The 18189-nt window shown below is 44.2% G+C and overlaps 1 protein-coding gene across 1 annotated transcript in view; it reads right to left on the minus strand.

Annotated features, from left to right (window-relative positions):
* The window catches only part of PLCD1 (phospholipase C delta 1), an 88063-nt gene extending 70202 nt beyond the window's left edge, over window positions 1–17861 (minus strand). The window contains exon 1 of the mRNA XM_039337001.1: window positions 17539–17861. Within this exon, the coding sequence (XP_039192935.1) occupies window positions 17539–17572 (34 nt within the window). The 5' untranslated portion in view covers window positions 17573–17861. The remainder of the gene's footprint in view (window positions 1–17538) is intronic.
* Window positions 17862–18189: the final 328 nt, after the last annotated feature.

The following is an 18189-nucleotide window of genomic DNA, read 5'->3' on the forward strand; positions in this document are numbered from 1 at the left end:
GAGATATAGAAACACTGCTATCATGTCACCCCTACTCCTTCTTTTCGTTAAACTAGACATACCCAATTCCAGCAACCGTTCCTTGTATGTTTTAGCCTCCAGTCCCCTAATCATCTTTGTTGCTCTTCTCTGTACTCTTTCTAGAGCAGTGGTTCTCAACCTGTGGGTCAGGACCCCATTTGGGGTCGAACGACCATTTCACGGGGGTCGCCAAACAAGGCTGTCTGCCATTTTTTCCTCTTTTCTTTGGCCACGCCCCTGGCACCCGGTGATGTATAAGTGGTTGGGGGTCACCACAACATGGGGAACTGTATTATGGGGTCGCGGCATTAGAAAGGTTGAGAATCACTGTTCTAGAGTCTCAACATCTTTTTTACATCGTGATGACCAAAGCTGGATGCAGTATTCCAAGTGTGGCCTTACCAAGGTATTGTAGAGTGGTATTAATACTTCATATGATCTTGATTCTATCCCTCTGTCAATGCAGCCTAGCACTGTGTTGGCTTTTTTGGCAGCTGCAGCACACTACTGGCTCATATTTAAGTGATTGTCCACTAGGAATCCGAGATCCCACAGGTACTACTATTGAGCAAGGTACCACTTATGACAATGTCATTTCCCTCCCTTTTACATTGACTCAAATGCATTCAAGACCATTTTCATCCTTCTTGTGCTCTATTTTTGTAGAGATGTAATTATTTCTTATATAGAGCAACTCCACCTCCTCTTTTATTTGGTCTGTTTCTTTTAAATAATTTAAATCCCTCTAGCTGTGTGTTCCATTTGTGGGTTTCATCCCACCATGTTGCCAGAATGGCAGCAATATCATATCTGCCCTCATTAACCTGAATTTCTAGTTCACCCTGTTTACTGTTCATACTCTGTGCGTTGGTGTATAGACATTTGAGTCCTTTATGACTGATCCTGTGTTTACTTTCTACATAACCTGTGTGGTGCCTGAGTTCCCCTATTTTCTTACCACCTGTTTGGTTAGTACACTTTGTGTGGCACTCGCTATTAAAAGCTTGATTTTGCTTGACATCAAGGTTGATAGTCTTATCCACACACACACATCTATGTTACATGCACTGATAATTCTATAATTTTTAGATTGCTGGGGGCAGGGATGTTCTGTATCACTTAACTCACTGTCCCCAGTAATTCAAGTAAGAAGTATTTGTTAAGGTGACCAACTGTCCTCCTTTAGGGAGGACAGTCCTCCTTTTTTAAGTTCTGTCCTCCCTCGAAAAGTGTCCTCCTACATGTCCTCCTTTTCAATATTTGAAGACTAATCTGCAGGGCTTTTTTTTCCTCATAGAACGCTCAGAATGGCGTTCCGGCACCTTTTTTTGATGGGTTTTTTTTCAACTTTTGCATGAGCTGTGCTACTCCCCCTATTGGCTTTCGAAAGCCAATAGGAATTGCTGCTGAGCGTGCCAAACACCCAACCGGCAAACTTTGCACATGTAAGTTGTCTGCAGCAAAGGTGAATTGGCAGGAACTTAGCACCCTTGCCTGCTACCCAACTACGCCATCTCCTAGCTAGTTCCGAAGATACCGTGCTGTGGGAGCCACGGGGCCCTCTCTACACGGGGCTGCGCAGGGTGGGCGGTGGTGCTGGCGGGGCGGCTGCAGGCGGGGGTGTCGACGGCGGGCTGCCCCCCAGGGCTGGAGCTGGTGTAGCTGGTGCTTTGGGAGCTGCGGGGCCCGCTCTACATGGCAGAGCAGCAGTGCTGGCAGGGCAGCTGTGGGCAGGGGCACGGCAGGCGGTTGACCTTCCATGGGCCGAGCCATTTTTTACGATATTTTTTTCTTCAATTTATTTGTGTCCTTCTTTTCATTGTAAAAAGTTGGTCACCTTAGTATTTGTCCCTTATGAATGGCGCGCTCCAATTCCTTATTCCCGTTTTTACTATATCATAAAAATTCAAAGATATTTGTGATGATTGGAGGCCCTGTTTATATTTTTAAAAAATAGGTGGGGAGTAGAAGTTGGCCATTACATTCTTTCACACACACACCTAAAAAAATGATCATATCCAGTGTACCCATTCTGCACCACAGTACCCATCAACCCATCAAGTCATAAAGCAGCAGTCTTCAAAGTTGGCCCAAAGCTGGCTGAGGAATTCTGGGAGTTGAAGTCCACAAGTCATAAAAGGGCCACGTTTGAAGAGCCCTGTCTTAAAGCAACATCACACTGGCTGGCTGGGGAATTTTGGGAGTTACTGCCCATCCATTTTTAATAAAATAACAAGAGTTGAAAAGGACGCAGGAGGTCATTAGTCCAGCCCCCTGATCAGGCAGAAAACCCTATACCATTTCAGACAAATGGCTGTCCAGTCTCTTCTTAAAGACTTCCAGTGTTGGAGCATTCACTGCTTCTGGAGGCAGGTTGTTCCACTGGTTAATTGTTCTAACTGTCAGGAAGTTTCTCCTTAGTTCTAGGTTGCTCCTTTCCTTGATTACTTTCCATCCGTTGCTTCTTGTCCTGCCTTCAGGGGCTTTGGAGAACAGCTTGACTCCCTCTTCTTTGTGGCAGCCCCTCAAATACTGGAACACTGCTATATTTGCTGTATCTTAAACTTGCTGAAGTTCAGAAGCGTTGCTGTAGACTTTAAAACCATTGCAAGTTTCATATTCCAAATTTTGTGGAACAGACCAACTGAACATTTGGTGACTGTACTTGAATTACAGGTAATCTTCACCTTAAAACAACCATTTGTTTAATGACCGTTCAAAGTTACAACAGCACTAAAAAAAGTGACTTACGACCATTTTTCACCCTTACAACCATTGCAGCATCCCCAAGGTCATGTGATCAACATTCGGACATTTGGCAACGGGCTCCTATTTATGACCGTTGCTGTATCCTGGGGTCACGTGATCCCCTTTTGCAACCTTCTGATAAGCAAAGTCAATGGGGAAGCCGGATTCATTTTACAACCTTATTACTAACTTAACCACTGCAGTGATTCACTTAATAACTGTGCAAGAAATGTCGCTAAATGGGTCAAAGCTCACTCAGCAATTGTCTTGCTTAACAACAGAAATTTTGGGCTTAATTGTGGTTGTAAGTCGAGGACTACCTTCACAACTCCCTAAGCAACTTGGCCCCAGAGTGACAGTGTGCTCAAAAATTCTAGGAATTATAATTCCGATACTCTAGAAGACACGATCAAGTCACTGTTGACCAGTGATTCAGTCTTCCTTGGGATATTATATAGGTAGATGACGTGATAGATCTTTTTCCTTGTTTCAGCATTCTGACTGATGATAATCCATGTTGAATGATTGTCTTATGATGCAGTGATGTGATAAAAAAAATGCTACCTAGCTTATTATCCTGTCATCTTTATTCATGCTAGTCTACATCCTTGAGGAACTAGTCTTCAAATGAGTAACTTCTGGAAAATCAATGGCTTGGCGATAGAAATGATTCACTCTGCATTTTAGAAAGAAATTCATCTATGGCAAAATGTTTGTCAGCCTTGGTACCTGTAAGATAAGTGGACTTTGACTCCCAGTGTTTCCCAGCCATATATCTAGCTCTAGCCACTAGGCTTGCAAGCTACTTACCATACCAAGTTACTTTCTTAGTACAGTATGCTGTGCATGAGTTGGAAAGGGATTGAGAAGGTCTTCTAGTCCAACCCCCTGCTCAGGCAGGAAACCCTATACCATTTCAGACAAATGGCTGTCCAGTCTCTTCTTAAAAGAGAAGCATTCACAACTTCTGGAGGCAGGTTGTTCCACTGGTTAATTGTTCTCACTGTCAGGAAATTCGTCCTTAGTTCTAGGTTGCTTCTCTCCTTGATTAGTTTCCACCCGTTGCTTCTTGTCCTGCTTTCAGGTGCTTTGGAGAAGAGATTGACCTCCCCCCCCCACTTCTTTGTGACAGCCCTTTAAATATTGGAACACTGCTATTATGTCATTAAAGTCTGAAAGTATTAATTAAGTCTGATTATAAACTGTAGGAGGTGAGACGTGTTCGTTTCTGGTAGCAAAAAATTTGGGCTAACAAAGTGAAATAAGGGTTAGTATATTTTTTCTTTAAATAATGTGCTTTAGTTGAATATGGAACTATCAGATACTATATTTCTTACTTACTTACTTACTTACTTGCTTACTTACTTATTTTGCTGTTTAAAGAAGTACTTATGAAGACATGGCAGGTGGATTAATTTTTCGACAAAACAGGTAATCCTCAACCATAATTCAATAAGTGAATTACTGCAGTTGTTAAATTAGTAACACGGTTGTTAAGCGAATCTGGCTTCCCCAATGACTTTGCTTGTCAGAAGGTCGCAAAAGGGGATCACGTGACCCCGGGACACTGCAACTGTCATAAGTACAAGTCAGTTGCCAAGGGTCTGAATTTTGATCACATGACCATGGGGATGCTGCAAGGGTCATAAGTGTGAAAAACGGTCACAAGTCACATTTTTCAGTGCCGTTGTAACTTTGAACCGTCACTAAGTGAACTGTTGTATGTCAAGGACCCCCTGTAATTTAAAAACTGGCATGGACTGACAATCCACACATTTAAGGATTTCCACTTCTGTCCAGTATAAGCTCCACTTCAGAATCAGGGCGAGGGTTGGCAATTTTATTCTCCTATCTTTGGTGGTTCCTTCTATTTTCATCAGTGGTTATTTATGAATGGCCACCACAATATAAAAAAGAGGTTGAGACTCTGGAGAGAGGGCAGAGAAGAGCCACAAAAATGATTAGGACAGGGCTTTTCAACCAGTGGTACGGATACCACCTGTGGTACATGGGCACCTGGCAGGTGGCACATGACCATCCTAGAAAAGTGGTAGCGGGGGAGGGGAATGAGCTGAACCGCACCGCACAAGCCTGAGCAAGAGATGGCTGGAGCTGCAGGGCTGTCAGGGCTCAGCGGAAGCACCAGGATCAGTGCCGCTTTCCAGCTAATCGGCATTTCTTCAAGGCTGACAGGGCTCAGTCGAAGCGCCAGGATCAGCGCCAGGCTCCAACTGGAAAGCAGCACTGATCCTGGGGCTTCTGCTGAGCCCAGAAGAAGAGCCGATCAGCTGGAATGTTGCAGCATCTCCAGGGTCTTGTGATTTACATTCAGAGGCTTGGCAACTGATTCATATTTATGACGGTCACAGTGTCCCAGGGTCATGTGAAGTGACCAAAACCTGCTGCAACCACCCAGCAATAGGGGGGAATAAAAACCAAACAGCCCCCCCACCCCATCCCCACTGCCAATCCTCAACAGAAATGCTCACAACAATGAAAACCTTGGACAGGAGGGTGGGCAGGCAGGTGTCTTGCTCGGCTATGGTTTGGGGGACACTTTTTTCAGTGCCATTGTAACTTCAAACAGTCACTAAGCGAACTGTTATAAGTCGAGGACTACTGTACTTTATCACTTTTTTCCTTTTTGGGGGGGGGTCATCAGGTTTTTGCTAGGCGACTGGTGGTACTCGGATATTGCCATATCCTAAAAGTGGTACAATGGGTGAAAAGGTTGAAAAGCCCTGGATTAGGGGACTGGAGGCTAAAACATATGAAGAATGGTTGCTGGAACTGGGTATAGTTTAATGAAAAGAAGGACTAGGGGTGACATGATAGCAGTGTTCCAATATCTCAGGGGCTGCCCCAAAGAAGAGGGAGTCAAGCTATTCTCCAAAGCGCCTGAAAGCAGGACAAGAAGCAACGGGTGGAAACTAATCAAGGAGAGAAGCAGCCTAGAACTAAGGAGAAACTTCCTGACAGTTAGAGCAATTAACCAGTGGAATAGCTTTCCTCCAGAAGTTGTGGGTACTTCAACACACTGGAGGTTTGTTAAGAGGAGATTGAACAACCATTTCCAATGATTGAGTAGTGGGTTGGACTAGAAAACCTCCAAGGCCCCTTCCCTTATTTTGTTATAATTATAAGCAGTTTCCCACTAGTGGGCTTATCTTATGCAGTGTCATTCTTGTGAAATAAATACATCCTCCAAGTTAAAAAAAAAAAAAAAATCACAATCCCCAAGAGGCAGAATTGATTTATATGCTTTTAGAATTATAAACCACGGGCGCCACCTTGTGGAACTGCCAAAGGGATTGTTGGCAATGGTTTGACTAAATAATGCACAGGTAGTCCTCGACTTATAACCACAATTGAGCCCGTTAATTCCATCATATATCGTGATGGTCGTAAGTTGAGGCAACCTTTTGTTTACCCTATTTTACAATTAATTTTTTTTGAGAGAGACAAGAATAAAGAGGGGGGGGGAGCACTGATCTTTAAATTACTTTGTTCCATGGCGAAAAAGAAGCCAGAATAATTTGATTCTTCAATTTTGCCATCACTCAAAAACTGATCAACCTCACTGTCATAGATAAGATAACCTTTATTGTCATTTTTTTACTATAAGCACACTGGCCCACATTATAAATACACAAACACACACACACACACACACACACACACACACACAAATATTAATCACTGTCTATTTTGAATACATAGCGGAAAGAGGAAACTTGTGAGTTCACAAATCTGATGCTATATGGAACAAAACTGTGACTGAACCCGGATGTTCTGCTTCGGATACCACAAAGCCGCCTCCTCCCAGAAGGTAACAAGGAGAACCGATCATAGAGAGGGTGTAATAGCGTCCCAGACAATCCTGCGGACCCTGCTCAAGCAGCGCTTCTGTGCTATGTCCTGGATGGGAGGGAGGGAACTGCCAATGATCTTTTCGGCCATTCTCACCACTCTCTGCACCGCTTTCCTGTCTGAAGCAGCGATGCTTCCAAACCAGACTGGGATGCCGTGTGACAGGATGCTCTCGATCGTCCCCCTGTAGAAAGTGGTTAGGACAGGGGAAGGAAGATGTGCTTTTCTCATGCGACGCAGAAAATACAGGCTGCAGTGCCCGCTTCACCAGTTTTTCACTGTTGAGTGACCAAACTAGTCATAGATACACTACTTGGAAGAAACTTTTTTTTTTCAAAAAATGGATTAAAATAGTAAATTAATGAGTAGTTCTGAATAGCATCACAGAATCCATCATTTTCTTACAACTCTTCATTTAGATCCTAAATCAGGAAGGGAGAAATAAATTTCTTTATATTTCTGAAAAGCAGTTAAATTTTTTTTTTTACATGTTTAGTAATATTTTTTTTTCTATCAAAAATTTGCAATTAAATGCAACAAGAACTGAAGAGTTATTAGTGAATGAGTATGAGTTCTATACAGTATAACACAGGGGTGTCAAATTGCCGGCCTGCGGGCCAGATGCGTCACGCCGAAACCACAACCACTCCATTGCCGACAATGGGGAAAAAGTCGTAATATGTCGCGACACGTCACATGACATTGCGAGTTTGACACTTCTGGTATAACTATAGGAAAAAAAGAGTTAAAATAAGGAGAATTTGATGTTGCTAAACAGAAATTATTAAATGTATCATGCCCCATTTCACAAACTTTTATGCCACAATTATTAAGCGAATCAAAACAGTTGTAGTGAATTGTAAATACAGGTTGTTCTTGACTTGCAACAGTCCATTTAGTGACCATTCAAAGTTACAATGGCACTGAAAAAAAATGACATGACCGTTTTTCAAAGTTATGACCTATGATCATGTGATCAAAATTCAAATACTTGGCAACTGGTTCATATTTATGACCATTGCTGTGTCCCGGGGTCATGTGATCCCCTTTTGCAACCTTCTAACAAGCATAATCAATGGGAAAGCCAGATTCACTTAACAACTAGGTTAATAGCTTGGTTACTAACAAGAGAGAGAGATAATGATAAATGATAATACAGATGATAGATTAGATTAGATTAGATTAGATTGGATGGATGGATGGATGGATGGATGGATGGATGGATGGATGGATGGACGGACAGACAGACATATAGATAAATGAGATAGATAGATGGATGGATAGATAGATAGATAGATGGATGGATGGATGGATGGACGGACAGATAGACATATAGATAAATGAGATAGATGGATGGATAGATAGATAGATAGATGGATGGATGGATGGATGGATGGATGGATGGATGGATGGATAGACGGACAGACAGACATAGATAAATGATATACCATATATTCCGGCGTATAAGACGACTTTTGAGAGCGTCGAAACAGCCTCCGAACTCGGGGGTTGTCTTATATGCCGAGTCGTCTTAAACGCCGGAAATAAGGTAGTTTCTGGCATATGACGACTTTCTAGGCATGTGACTCAGCGTCGATCGTCTTATACGCCGGAAATAACGTAGTTTCTGGCGTATAAGATGACTTTCTAGGCATGCGACTCGGCGTCGATGGTCTTGCGACTCGGCGTCAAACTAGGGAGTCATCTTATACACCGGGTTGCCCTATACACCGGAATATACGGTAGATAGATAGATAGATAGATAGATAGATAGATAGATAGATAGATAGATAGATAGATAGATAGATAGATAGATAGATAGATAGGCAGGCAGGCAGATAGATAGATAGATAGGCAGATAGATTATAAAGATAAATAGAGATAGAGATAGATAGATAGATAGAGATGATACATAGATATAGATGATAGATATAGATAGATGATAGATATAGATAGATAGATAGATAGATAGATAGATAGATAGATAGATAGATAGATAGATAGATAGACAGACAGACAGACAGACAGACAGACAGACAGAAAAGAGAGAAAATAGCACAGATGCACAACAGTGTTAAGAGTCTGGCTTTTTAGCAGCTGCATAAACTAAAAAGATTCTAAGCAGGAATCTCACAAACAGTCTCTTCAACAAGACTCATTGAGATTCAAAGGGCATCTCTAGGAATACAAGAATTCCAACATTTGAACTGTGGCTATTTTATTTTATTTTATTTTTTTAACCGAACTCAGGGATTACAGGGTCCTAAAAAGGGAGTCATGTTACTAACTTAACAATTGCAGTGATTGACTTAAAACTCTGACAGCGTTTCTCAAAACCCTGGCAACTTTAAGATGGGTGGACTTCAACTCCCAGAATTCCCCAGCCACTTTTGCTGGAAGTTGAAGTTCCACCCATCTTAAAATGGCCATGGTTTTGAGATACACTGAACTATGGCACAAAATGTCATAACATGGGGCAAAAGTCATTTAATGACTGTTTTGCTTGGCAAAGAGAAATTTTGGTTACGAATGAAGACAAAAATATGTGTCCAAGGAAAACATTGAAGGATCCAATCTGGGTCGGTCACGGGGATCAGAGATTTAGTCAGACTCATTCTGGAGCCCATTTTGGGGGAATTTCTCTCTAGCAGAGTGTGTGCTGTTCTATATGTGGTATTTATAGTGCCTGGCATACGTGGCTGTCCAATTGACATCTTAAAAAGCCACATACAACAATAGGCACTATAAATACCACACACAGAACAGTACACAATCTGCTAGAGAGAAGTTCCTAAAGATGTGCTCCAGCACAACTCCGAAATCTCGGAAAACCTCTGATCCCAGTGACTAATCCAGATCGGACCCTCCATTATGGCTGTAAATCAAGGACTTCTTATATATATTCCGCGTGGGGTTTTATATAGATTAAGCCACCAGGAGGCAATACATGACCAGAGTCATTCATTTTGGAAATTGTCAGGTATACTGGCTGCATATCTGATGTACTGGTGTGGAATTCTGGGAGTTGAAGTCCACATATATTAAAATTGCCAAGTTTCAGAAACATTATTCTATAGCAGCCAACCCCAATCTTTTGGGCACCAGGGACCAGATCCGTGGAGAGAGGTTTTTCTGTGAGGGGATGTGGTTTCCTGTGCTGCCTGCATCTGGTGGATGGGGTTTCACCTGTTTGCGCAGAGCGGTTTCTCACATGCTGTGGACACGTGTTAATCCATGGATTGGGGGTGAGGGACCCTGCTCTATGAAATAATGGGAGGTGAAAATGCTCTGTTATCACTATTTATTCCCCAAGCACATGGATCCTGCCTCCTCTTGCGTCCCTCTTACCTGCTCAGGAACTGTTTTTCCTTACACAGGTAATCCTCGACTTAACAATAGTGTGTATAGTGCAGGGGTAGGCAACCTCGGTTCTTTTATGACTCATGGACTAACTCCCAGAATTCCTGAGTCAGCTATGCTGACTCAGGAATTCTGGGAGTTGAAGTCCATGAGTCATAAAAGAGCCGAGGTTGCCTATTCCTGGTATAGTGACTGTTAGAAGTTACAACAGCACTGAAAAAAAGTGACATGGCCATATTTCACACCACCATTGCAGCATCCCCATGGTCAGGTGATCAAAGTTCGGACGCTTGGCCACTGACTCATATTTATGACGACTGCAGTGTCCTGGGATCACGAGATCCCCTTTTACAAACTTCTGGCAAGCAAAGTCAATGGGGGAAGCTGGATTCACTTAATGTCCATAACACCTGCAGTAATTCACTTAGCAACTGTGGCAAGAAAAATCATAAAATGGGGCAAACTCACTTAACAAATGTCGCAGTTAGCAACAGAAATCTTGGGCTCAATTGCAATCGTAAGTTGAGGACCATTTGCATGCGTATCACGCTCCAGGATGAGATCTCCCCTCACCTGTATCCTTTGTGCATTCTATGCAAGGGAAGCCATAGAGCAGTGGTTCTCAACCTTTTTAATGCCACAACTCCCAACCGGTCGTAAGTCGAGGACTACGCAACTGGTCATAAATCGAGGAGTACTCAACTAGTGCAGCACCGCTTACAGAATGAGACTTTTGGCAGGCTCAGCAGGGCAGAGACAGCCTGGACAATTCCTATTGGCTTTTGAAAGCCAATAGAATTAGACTCTATTCAAGAGAGTCTATTCTATTGGCTTTCAAAAGCCAATAGAATAAAGGGGAGTAGCACAGCTAAGGAAAAGGGGGAAAAAATGGTGGACTGTGTTGTTTGGCGACCCCGTGAAATGGTCTTTCGACCCCAAATGGGGTCCCGACCCACAGGTGGAGAACTACTGCCATAGAGATTGTGGAACCCATGCCTATTTATACCCACAAACACATACACAATCTTCTTGGCACAGGTGCCAGATGCCTAAACAATGCTAAAAAGCAATCAAGGGAATGCAATTTGTTCAATTACCAACTAAATGACATTTCCTGGTAGGTAAGTCAGATATGCTCCCTTTGAGAATTCTTTTCCCAAGGCAGAATTTTGAGACATCCCAGGAGAAAAATAGGCTTTTTATGAGCAGCTTCGCTTAGGGCAGACCTGGGCATTTCATGGCCCCTAATCATCTCTAGCCCTTTGAATTTCCCTGTCTGGCCTGTGTGAGGTCAATTGGAAATTAGAGACCAAATATAAATAAGATGTAATTTGTATTCTTACCAGTTGCAGCTAATCAAAACCATAGCACAATGATGGTGAACCTTTTAGAGACCGAGTGCCCAAAACCGGCCCCCACCCCCTAACCCACCCCAGCTCCGCCCCTGCTCTGCCCCAACCTGCCCCCAGCCCGCCCCCACTCAGTCACCACCCCGCCCATCCACAGGGCCATTTACCGTCTCCACGGCCTGGCGCAGATCGCCCAGGAGGCCCAGCAGCGCCATGGTGGCCACGCCCTCTGCCTGTGCGCCACGGTATCAACTGCGTGTGATGGGGCGTGAGGGCGGAGTTTTGTCCCCACTGCCTGGTTGCCATGTCATTGGTTATGCTGCTCTGCGCGGGCCATGCTCGGGGGCGACTCTCCTCCAGGGGGGCTGCTGGTGAGGAGGGGGCCACAGGGGGAGGCGGGGCTGGGACAATGGCTCACGTGCCCACAGAGAGGGCTCTGAGTGCTGCCTTTCGCCACCACTGCCATAGCATTTACTGCCTTTTTATTTAAAAGCCTTTTTATAACCCTGTAATCCCTTAATTCAGGGTAGAATCTGAGCAACTGGATGAAGCTGAGCATTTGCTGGCCGGATGCCCTTCCTGACACCACGCAGAGTTCACAGTAGATATTTTATCTTTGCACCCTAGGAGAGAAATATCTGCCGCTACCTAGGACTGAACGCTCAACCTTCTGAGTGGCAAGTGAGGTCTCTACCACTAGGCCACCACTCCACTCAATTTGCTGCTTTTTATAAAGCGATACAATTAACATCGTGCAGAATTACGTTCAGTGTCTTCGTTCATCCCCCCCACAACAGTTTCTCATGTGGCCCTGTTGGGAAAATTAATTGCCCACCCTTGCCTTAGTGCCTTGAAGTACCCCCACCTCTCTTTCCAAAAGGAGCTAAAAAGAGAGAAATGATTACAAAGAACTCATTGGCATGTGTCTCTGGCAAAGACAGATGAGCAATAACACAGGTAGTCTTTGACTTAAAACAGTTCATTTAGTGACCATTCAAAGTTACAGCAGTACTGAAAAAAAGTGACTTACGATCGGTTTTTACACTCACAACCGTTGCAGCATCCCCATGGTCACGCAATCAAAATTTGAATGCTTGGCAACTGACTCATATTTATGACGGTGGCAGTGTCCCAGGGTCACGTGATTCCCCTTTTGAAACCTTCAACCAAGCAAAGCCAGATTCACTTAACAACCATGTGATTCACTTAACAACTGTGGCAAGGTCGAGGACTAACTTTATTTGTTAAAAGAGAAGAGGGGTAACCAAAAAGGCCAACACAATTCTAGGCTGCATTAACAGAGGGATAGAATCAAGATCACGTGAAGTGTTAATACCGCTTTACAATGCCTTGGTAAGGCTACACTCGGCATATTGAATCCAGTTTTGGTCGCCACGATACAAAAAAGAATTTGAGACTCTATAAAGAGTGCAGAGAAGAACAGCAAATAAGACTATAGGATTGGTGGCTAAAACATATAAAGAACAATTGCAGGAATTGGGTACGTCTAGTTTAATGAAAAAAGGACTAGGGTGACATGATAGCAGCCATCTAGTATTTGAGCAGCTGCCACCAAGAAGAGGGGATTAACCTAGTCTCCAAAGCAGCAGAAGGCAAGATAAGAAAAATGAATGGAGAGAAGTAATCAAAGAGAGAAGCAACCTCGAATTAAGGAGAAAGTTCCTGACAGGGAGAACAATTAATCAGTGACTTGCTATCAGAAGTTGTGGATGCTTTATCACTGGAGGTTTTTAAGAAGATACTGGACAGCCATTTGTCTGGAATGGTCTAGGCTAGGGTCTCCTGTGTGAGGAGGGGGTTGGACATCGGTTGACCAATGTTGAGAATGTTTGATTTATGTTGACCATTGTTGATCACCCTGCATAGTTGTTGGTTATTGTTGAGTATTGTTGACAATTGTTGACCTGTGTTGGGGTTGGGTGTTTGGGTGGGTTTAGGGCAGTGGTTCTCAACCTTTCTAATGCCACGACCCCATAATACAGTTCCCCATGTTGTGGTGACCCCAACCACTTATACATCACCAGATGCCAGGGGCGTGGCCAAAGAAAAGGGGAAAAAAATGGCGGACAGCCTTGTTTGGCGATCCCCGTGAAATGGTCGTTCGACCCCAAATGGGGTCCCGACCCACAGGTTGAGAACCACTGGTTTAGGGGGTTGGGGATTAAGGATCGGGTTTTTTCGGGTTGTTAGTGTTGCTGTTGGTTGTTAGTGTTGGTGGTGGTGTTAGTGTTCTTGTTAGTGTTGTTACTGTTATGGTGTTAGTGTTGTGGTTAGTGTTGTGGTTAATGTTAAGAGTTGTGGTTAGGTTTAAGGGTTAGAGGTGGGGTTGGGGGATAGGGTTAGGGGTTAGGTTGGGGTTAGGGGTGGGGTTGGAGTTAGGGCAGGGGTAGGTAACCTTGGCTCTTGTATGACTCGTGGACTTCAACTCCCAGAATTCCTGAGCCAGCCTGGCTCAGCTTGAAAACTCTCCCTTTCCCCTCAGCATGGCTGGCTCAGGAATTCTGGGAGTTGAAGTCCACGAGTCATAAAAGAGCCAAGGTTGCCTACCCCTGGTTTAGGGGTTAAGTTAGGATCAGGGTTTGAATAGATTGGTTGACCAATGTTGAGAATGTTTGATTTATTGTTTTGATTTATGTGACCATTCTGAGTTCTGATGAGGGGTTACTTATGATCCAAATTTGAACTTCCTTCCTCTCATGCTCACACGACTGCACTTAAGCCACTCAACAACCAGGTTGCATTTACAACCCTCTGCAGTGTCACGCAGTCATGCGACCCTCACCTTACGACAATTTTGCTGAAAATCAGCCACACTTCTCTGTGCATAAATGATTCACCTGTGGAGATGGTTACCAGCATCAAATTCCTGGGCGTGAGTAGGCTGACTTGGTCGCTCAACAGTGAGAAACTGGTGAAGCGGGCACAGCAGCGCCTGCATTTTCTGCTTCGCATGAGAAAAGCACATCTTCCTTCCCCTGTCCTGACCATTTTCTACAGGGGGACGGTCGAGAGTATCCTGTCATTATAGCATCACAGTCTGGTTTTAAGCATCACTGCTTCAGACAGGAAGGCAATGCAGAGAGTGGTGAGGATGGCAGAAAAGATCATTGGCCGTTCCCTCCCTTCCATCAGGACATAGCACAGAAGCGCTGCTTGAGCAGGGTCCGTAAGATTATCTGGGACACCATACATCCTCTTCACGACCTGTTTTCCTTGTTACCTTCTGGGAGGAGACTTCGTGGTATCCGAAGCAGAACATCCAGATTCAGCCATAGTTTCATCCCATACAGCAGGCGAACCTTTTAGCGACCGAGTGCCCAAACTGCAACCCAAAATCCACTTATGCATCGTCGAGTGCCGGGTGGGTGTGGTCCATTGGCTGGGTGTGGCCAATTGGGTGAGCGTGGCCAATTGGGTGGGCATGGCTACAGTGGTAACAGCAGACTGGGTGGGACTAAAAAGTTCAATCAATCAATTCCAACTTTGCAAGATTTTTTTTTCCCGCGAGAAGTTGAAATTGACTGATTGAACCTTTTTTTTTTTTTTGCACATGGTGGCAGAGGCCTAAAGCAGAAAGGTTTTATAAAACCCAGCTGAAGGCCTAGGACTGGGGTGACGGCGTGCGTGCCCACAGAGAGGGCTCTGAGTGCCGCCTCTGGCACCCGTGCCATAGATTCGCCACCACTGCCATATAGCATTAACCTTGTGAACTCTCAAGATTCCTCCTTCCATTATATATTCAAGATGGACAGTATTTAATATTTATTTGCTACATATATGTAGGGATGTGGGTTTGTACATATGTTGTTCATAGTATGTTTAGGTGTGTGTCATATATGTGTTTCACTTTGAGAGCGGGCAACTAAATTTCATTTTTGATGTATGCCATTGTGCCCACAGTATAAAAATGACAATAAAAGCTATCTTATCTTATCATCTTATCTTATCTTTACTTTCGGTTGGTTCAGTTAAGGATTTCAGCATTCACTTAAAAGACCAGAGATTTGCTTAATGACCACGGTGATTCACTTCACGACTGCCACAAAAATGACTGTAAAATCTGGTCAGTCGCATGGCTGACCCATTTTATGACTGTCAAAAGTTATGATCGTGATGGACAGGCTCCATTACTGTCATAACCTGAGGACTACCCTTAGGTTATGATTGGTGTGATGAAAAATGGAAGCCACTTCCTTATTTCTTTGTACTTTTTTCCTGCACTTTCTGAAGTTTTTTTTTCCTTCTATTTGGTTTGCAAGTTTTACAGTGTTTATTAAAAAGTTCAATAAGATTATAAAAAAGAAGACCTATTACTTAACTCTAACTTTATGTTAAGTCTCTTGCTGTACAAAGATTTCCCTAGCCCTGGTCGCCCTGCTCAGGGCTGATTATAGGTCGTTCTTGACATATGACCACAGCTGACCCCAAAATTTCTGTTGTTAAGCAAGACAGTTGTTAAGTGAGTTTTGCCCCATTTTATCACCTTTCTTGCCATAGTTGTTAAGTGAATCACTGTAGTTGATAAGAGTAACACAGTTGTTAAATGAATCTGGCTTCCCCCCCCCCCCCCCGACTTTGCTTGTCAGAAAGTTGCAAAATGGGATCAAGTGACTCTGGGACACTGTGACCGTCGTAAATATGAGTCAATTGCCAAGTGTCTAAATTTTGATCACATGACCATGGGGATGCTGCAATAGTCATAAGTGTGAGAAATGGTCATAAGTCATTTTTTGTAACTTCGAACAGTCTCTGAATGACTTGCTGTAAGTCAAGGACTGGCTGTACTAGAAGGAGAGCTCACAGACGCCCCTCTTTAACACCCAGTTGTCCTTTTTGTTTCAAATAAAGATGTAGACCAATTGTTCTATAAAAATGAAAGTGTGGGATGATCTGTAGCTCTGCTTTGCAACACAATGAAACTCCTTAAAAAGTTACATAAAAGTTACATACTTCAAGATAAAAAGTGACTCTGGAGGGAGGGAGGGAGGGAGGAGAGAGAAGGAAAGGGAAGGGAAGGGAAGAGAAAAAAGGGAGGGAGAGAGAAAGAAAGAAAGAAAGAAAGAAAGAAAGAAAGAAGGAAAGAAAGAAAGAAAAAAGAAAGAAAGGAAGGAAGGAAGGAAGGAAGGAAGGAAGGAAGGAAGGAAGGAAGGAAGGAAGGAAGGAAGAACCTGTTTTCCAGGCAGGGAGGGAGGGAAGGAAAGAAAGAAAGAAAAAAGGAGGGGAAGAGAGAGAGAGAGAGGGAGAGAAAGAAAGAAAGAAAGAAAGAAAGAAAGAAAGAAAGAAAGAAAGAAAGAAAGAAAGAACCTGTTTTCCGGGGGGGAGGGAAAGAGAGAGAGAAGGAAGGAAGGAAGGAAGGAAGGAAGGAAGGAAGGAAGGAAGGAAGAAAAAACCTGTTTTCTGGGGGGGAGGGAGGGAGGAAAAGAGAGAGAGGGAAGGAAGGAAAGGAAGGAAGGAAGGAAGGAAGGAAGGAAGAAGGAAGGAAGGAAAGAACTGTTTTCCGGGAAGAGGGAGGGAGGGAAAGAGAGAGAGAGAAGGAAGGAAGGAAGGAAGGAAAGAAGGAAGGAAGGAAGGAAGAAGGAAGGAAGGAAGAAGGAAGGAAGGAAGGAAGGAAGAAGCTGTTTTCCGGGAAGAGGGAGGGAGGGAAAGAGAGAGAGGGAAGGAAGGAAGGAAGGAAGGAAGGAAGGAAGGAAGGAAGGAAGGAAGGAAGGAAGGAAGGAAGGAAGGAAAGAAGCTGTTTTCCGGGAAGAGGGAGGGAGGGAAAGAGAGAGAGAGAAGGAAGGAAGGAAGGAAGGAAGGAAGGAAGGAAGGAAGGAAGGAAGGAAGGAAAGGTAGATAGATAGATAGATAGATAGATAGATAGATAGATAGATAGATAGATAGATAGATAGATAGATAGATAGATAGATAGATAAATATCGGGGATCTAGAAAAATACAGCATCGAAATGGATTCGTTCCCATCCACCGCCTTATGTCCAAAGTCTCCTTAATATTGCCGGCATAAGAAGCTACCGCTCACCCAGTTCTCTCCTCTCTCCTTCCCCCACCCCGATCTGGGCAGACCCGAATATCTTCTCTAGAGTTTGCATCAGTTTTGTCCGAAGACGCAGGCATCGGAGGCACCGCACCCACCTCCACCACCTCCGAACCACGGCGAAGCCCCCACTCACCGTTGTAGGCCGAAGATGAGTTGTTGAGCTCCATGATCGAGCGGGCTGGCGAGAGAGACCACCCGGGCGCCGGAGACTTGGAAGAGGCGTTGGGCGGTTCGGGTTTCTCCGGACGGCTGTCTTTCGGTCACTCCCTGCAGAGAACGGGTGGAGGAGAACGGCTGCCTTGTCCGGAGAATCCGAAGTCATTTGCAGCTTTCTCTAAAGAAGATTGCCCCGTGGAGTAGACGGCCAGCTGGGCGTGCTCTTTCGTGCGCGCGCGGGCGCGCGCGTTTGTCTGTATGTGTGTGTGAATCTCTTGTGTTTCAGCCAAGCTGGAGGGCCGCCCCTCCCAAGCTGACTTCGTAATCCCATCTCGAAAGAAGCGAGAGGGAGAAAACAAAAAATCGCGGACCCCACCCTGCTGTTTTGTAACTGCCCGAGTTGGCAAAAAGTATTTAAAGACTCCAGGGCGGGTTGCTGAAAGACGCGTGTCGAAGCGCAACATTCCGCAGAACAACAAGGTTGGCAAGTGCAGCTCGCTTCTCCGGATCAAAAAAAAAAAAAACCCCAAAATCTTCTTTGCAACCTTGAGGTCTTTGGTTTTTTTTTTTTTCCCTGATTCCTTGCACTGAAATAAAAAGAAAGCGATACGGTTTATATCATCAGGCA

Source organism: Crotalus tigris, unplaced genomic scaffold (assembly GCF_016545835.1).
Source record: "Crotalus tigris isolate CLP2741 ecotype Arizona unplaced genomic scaffold, ASM1654583v1 scf7180000017667.1391209, whole genome shotgun sequence".
NCBI classification, from domain to species: Eukaryota; Metazoa; Chordata; class Lepidosauria; order Squamata; family Viperidae; genus Crotalus; species Crotalus tigris.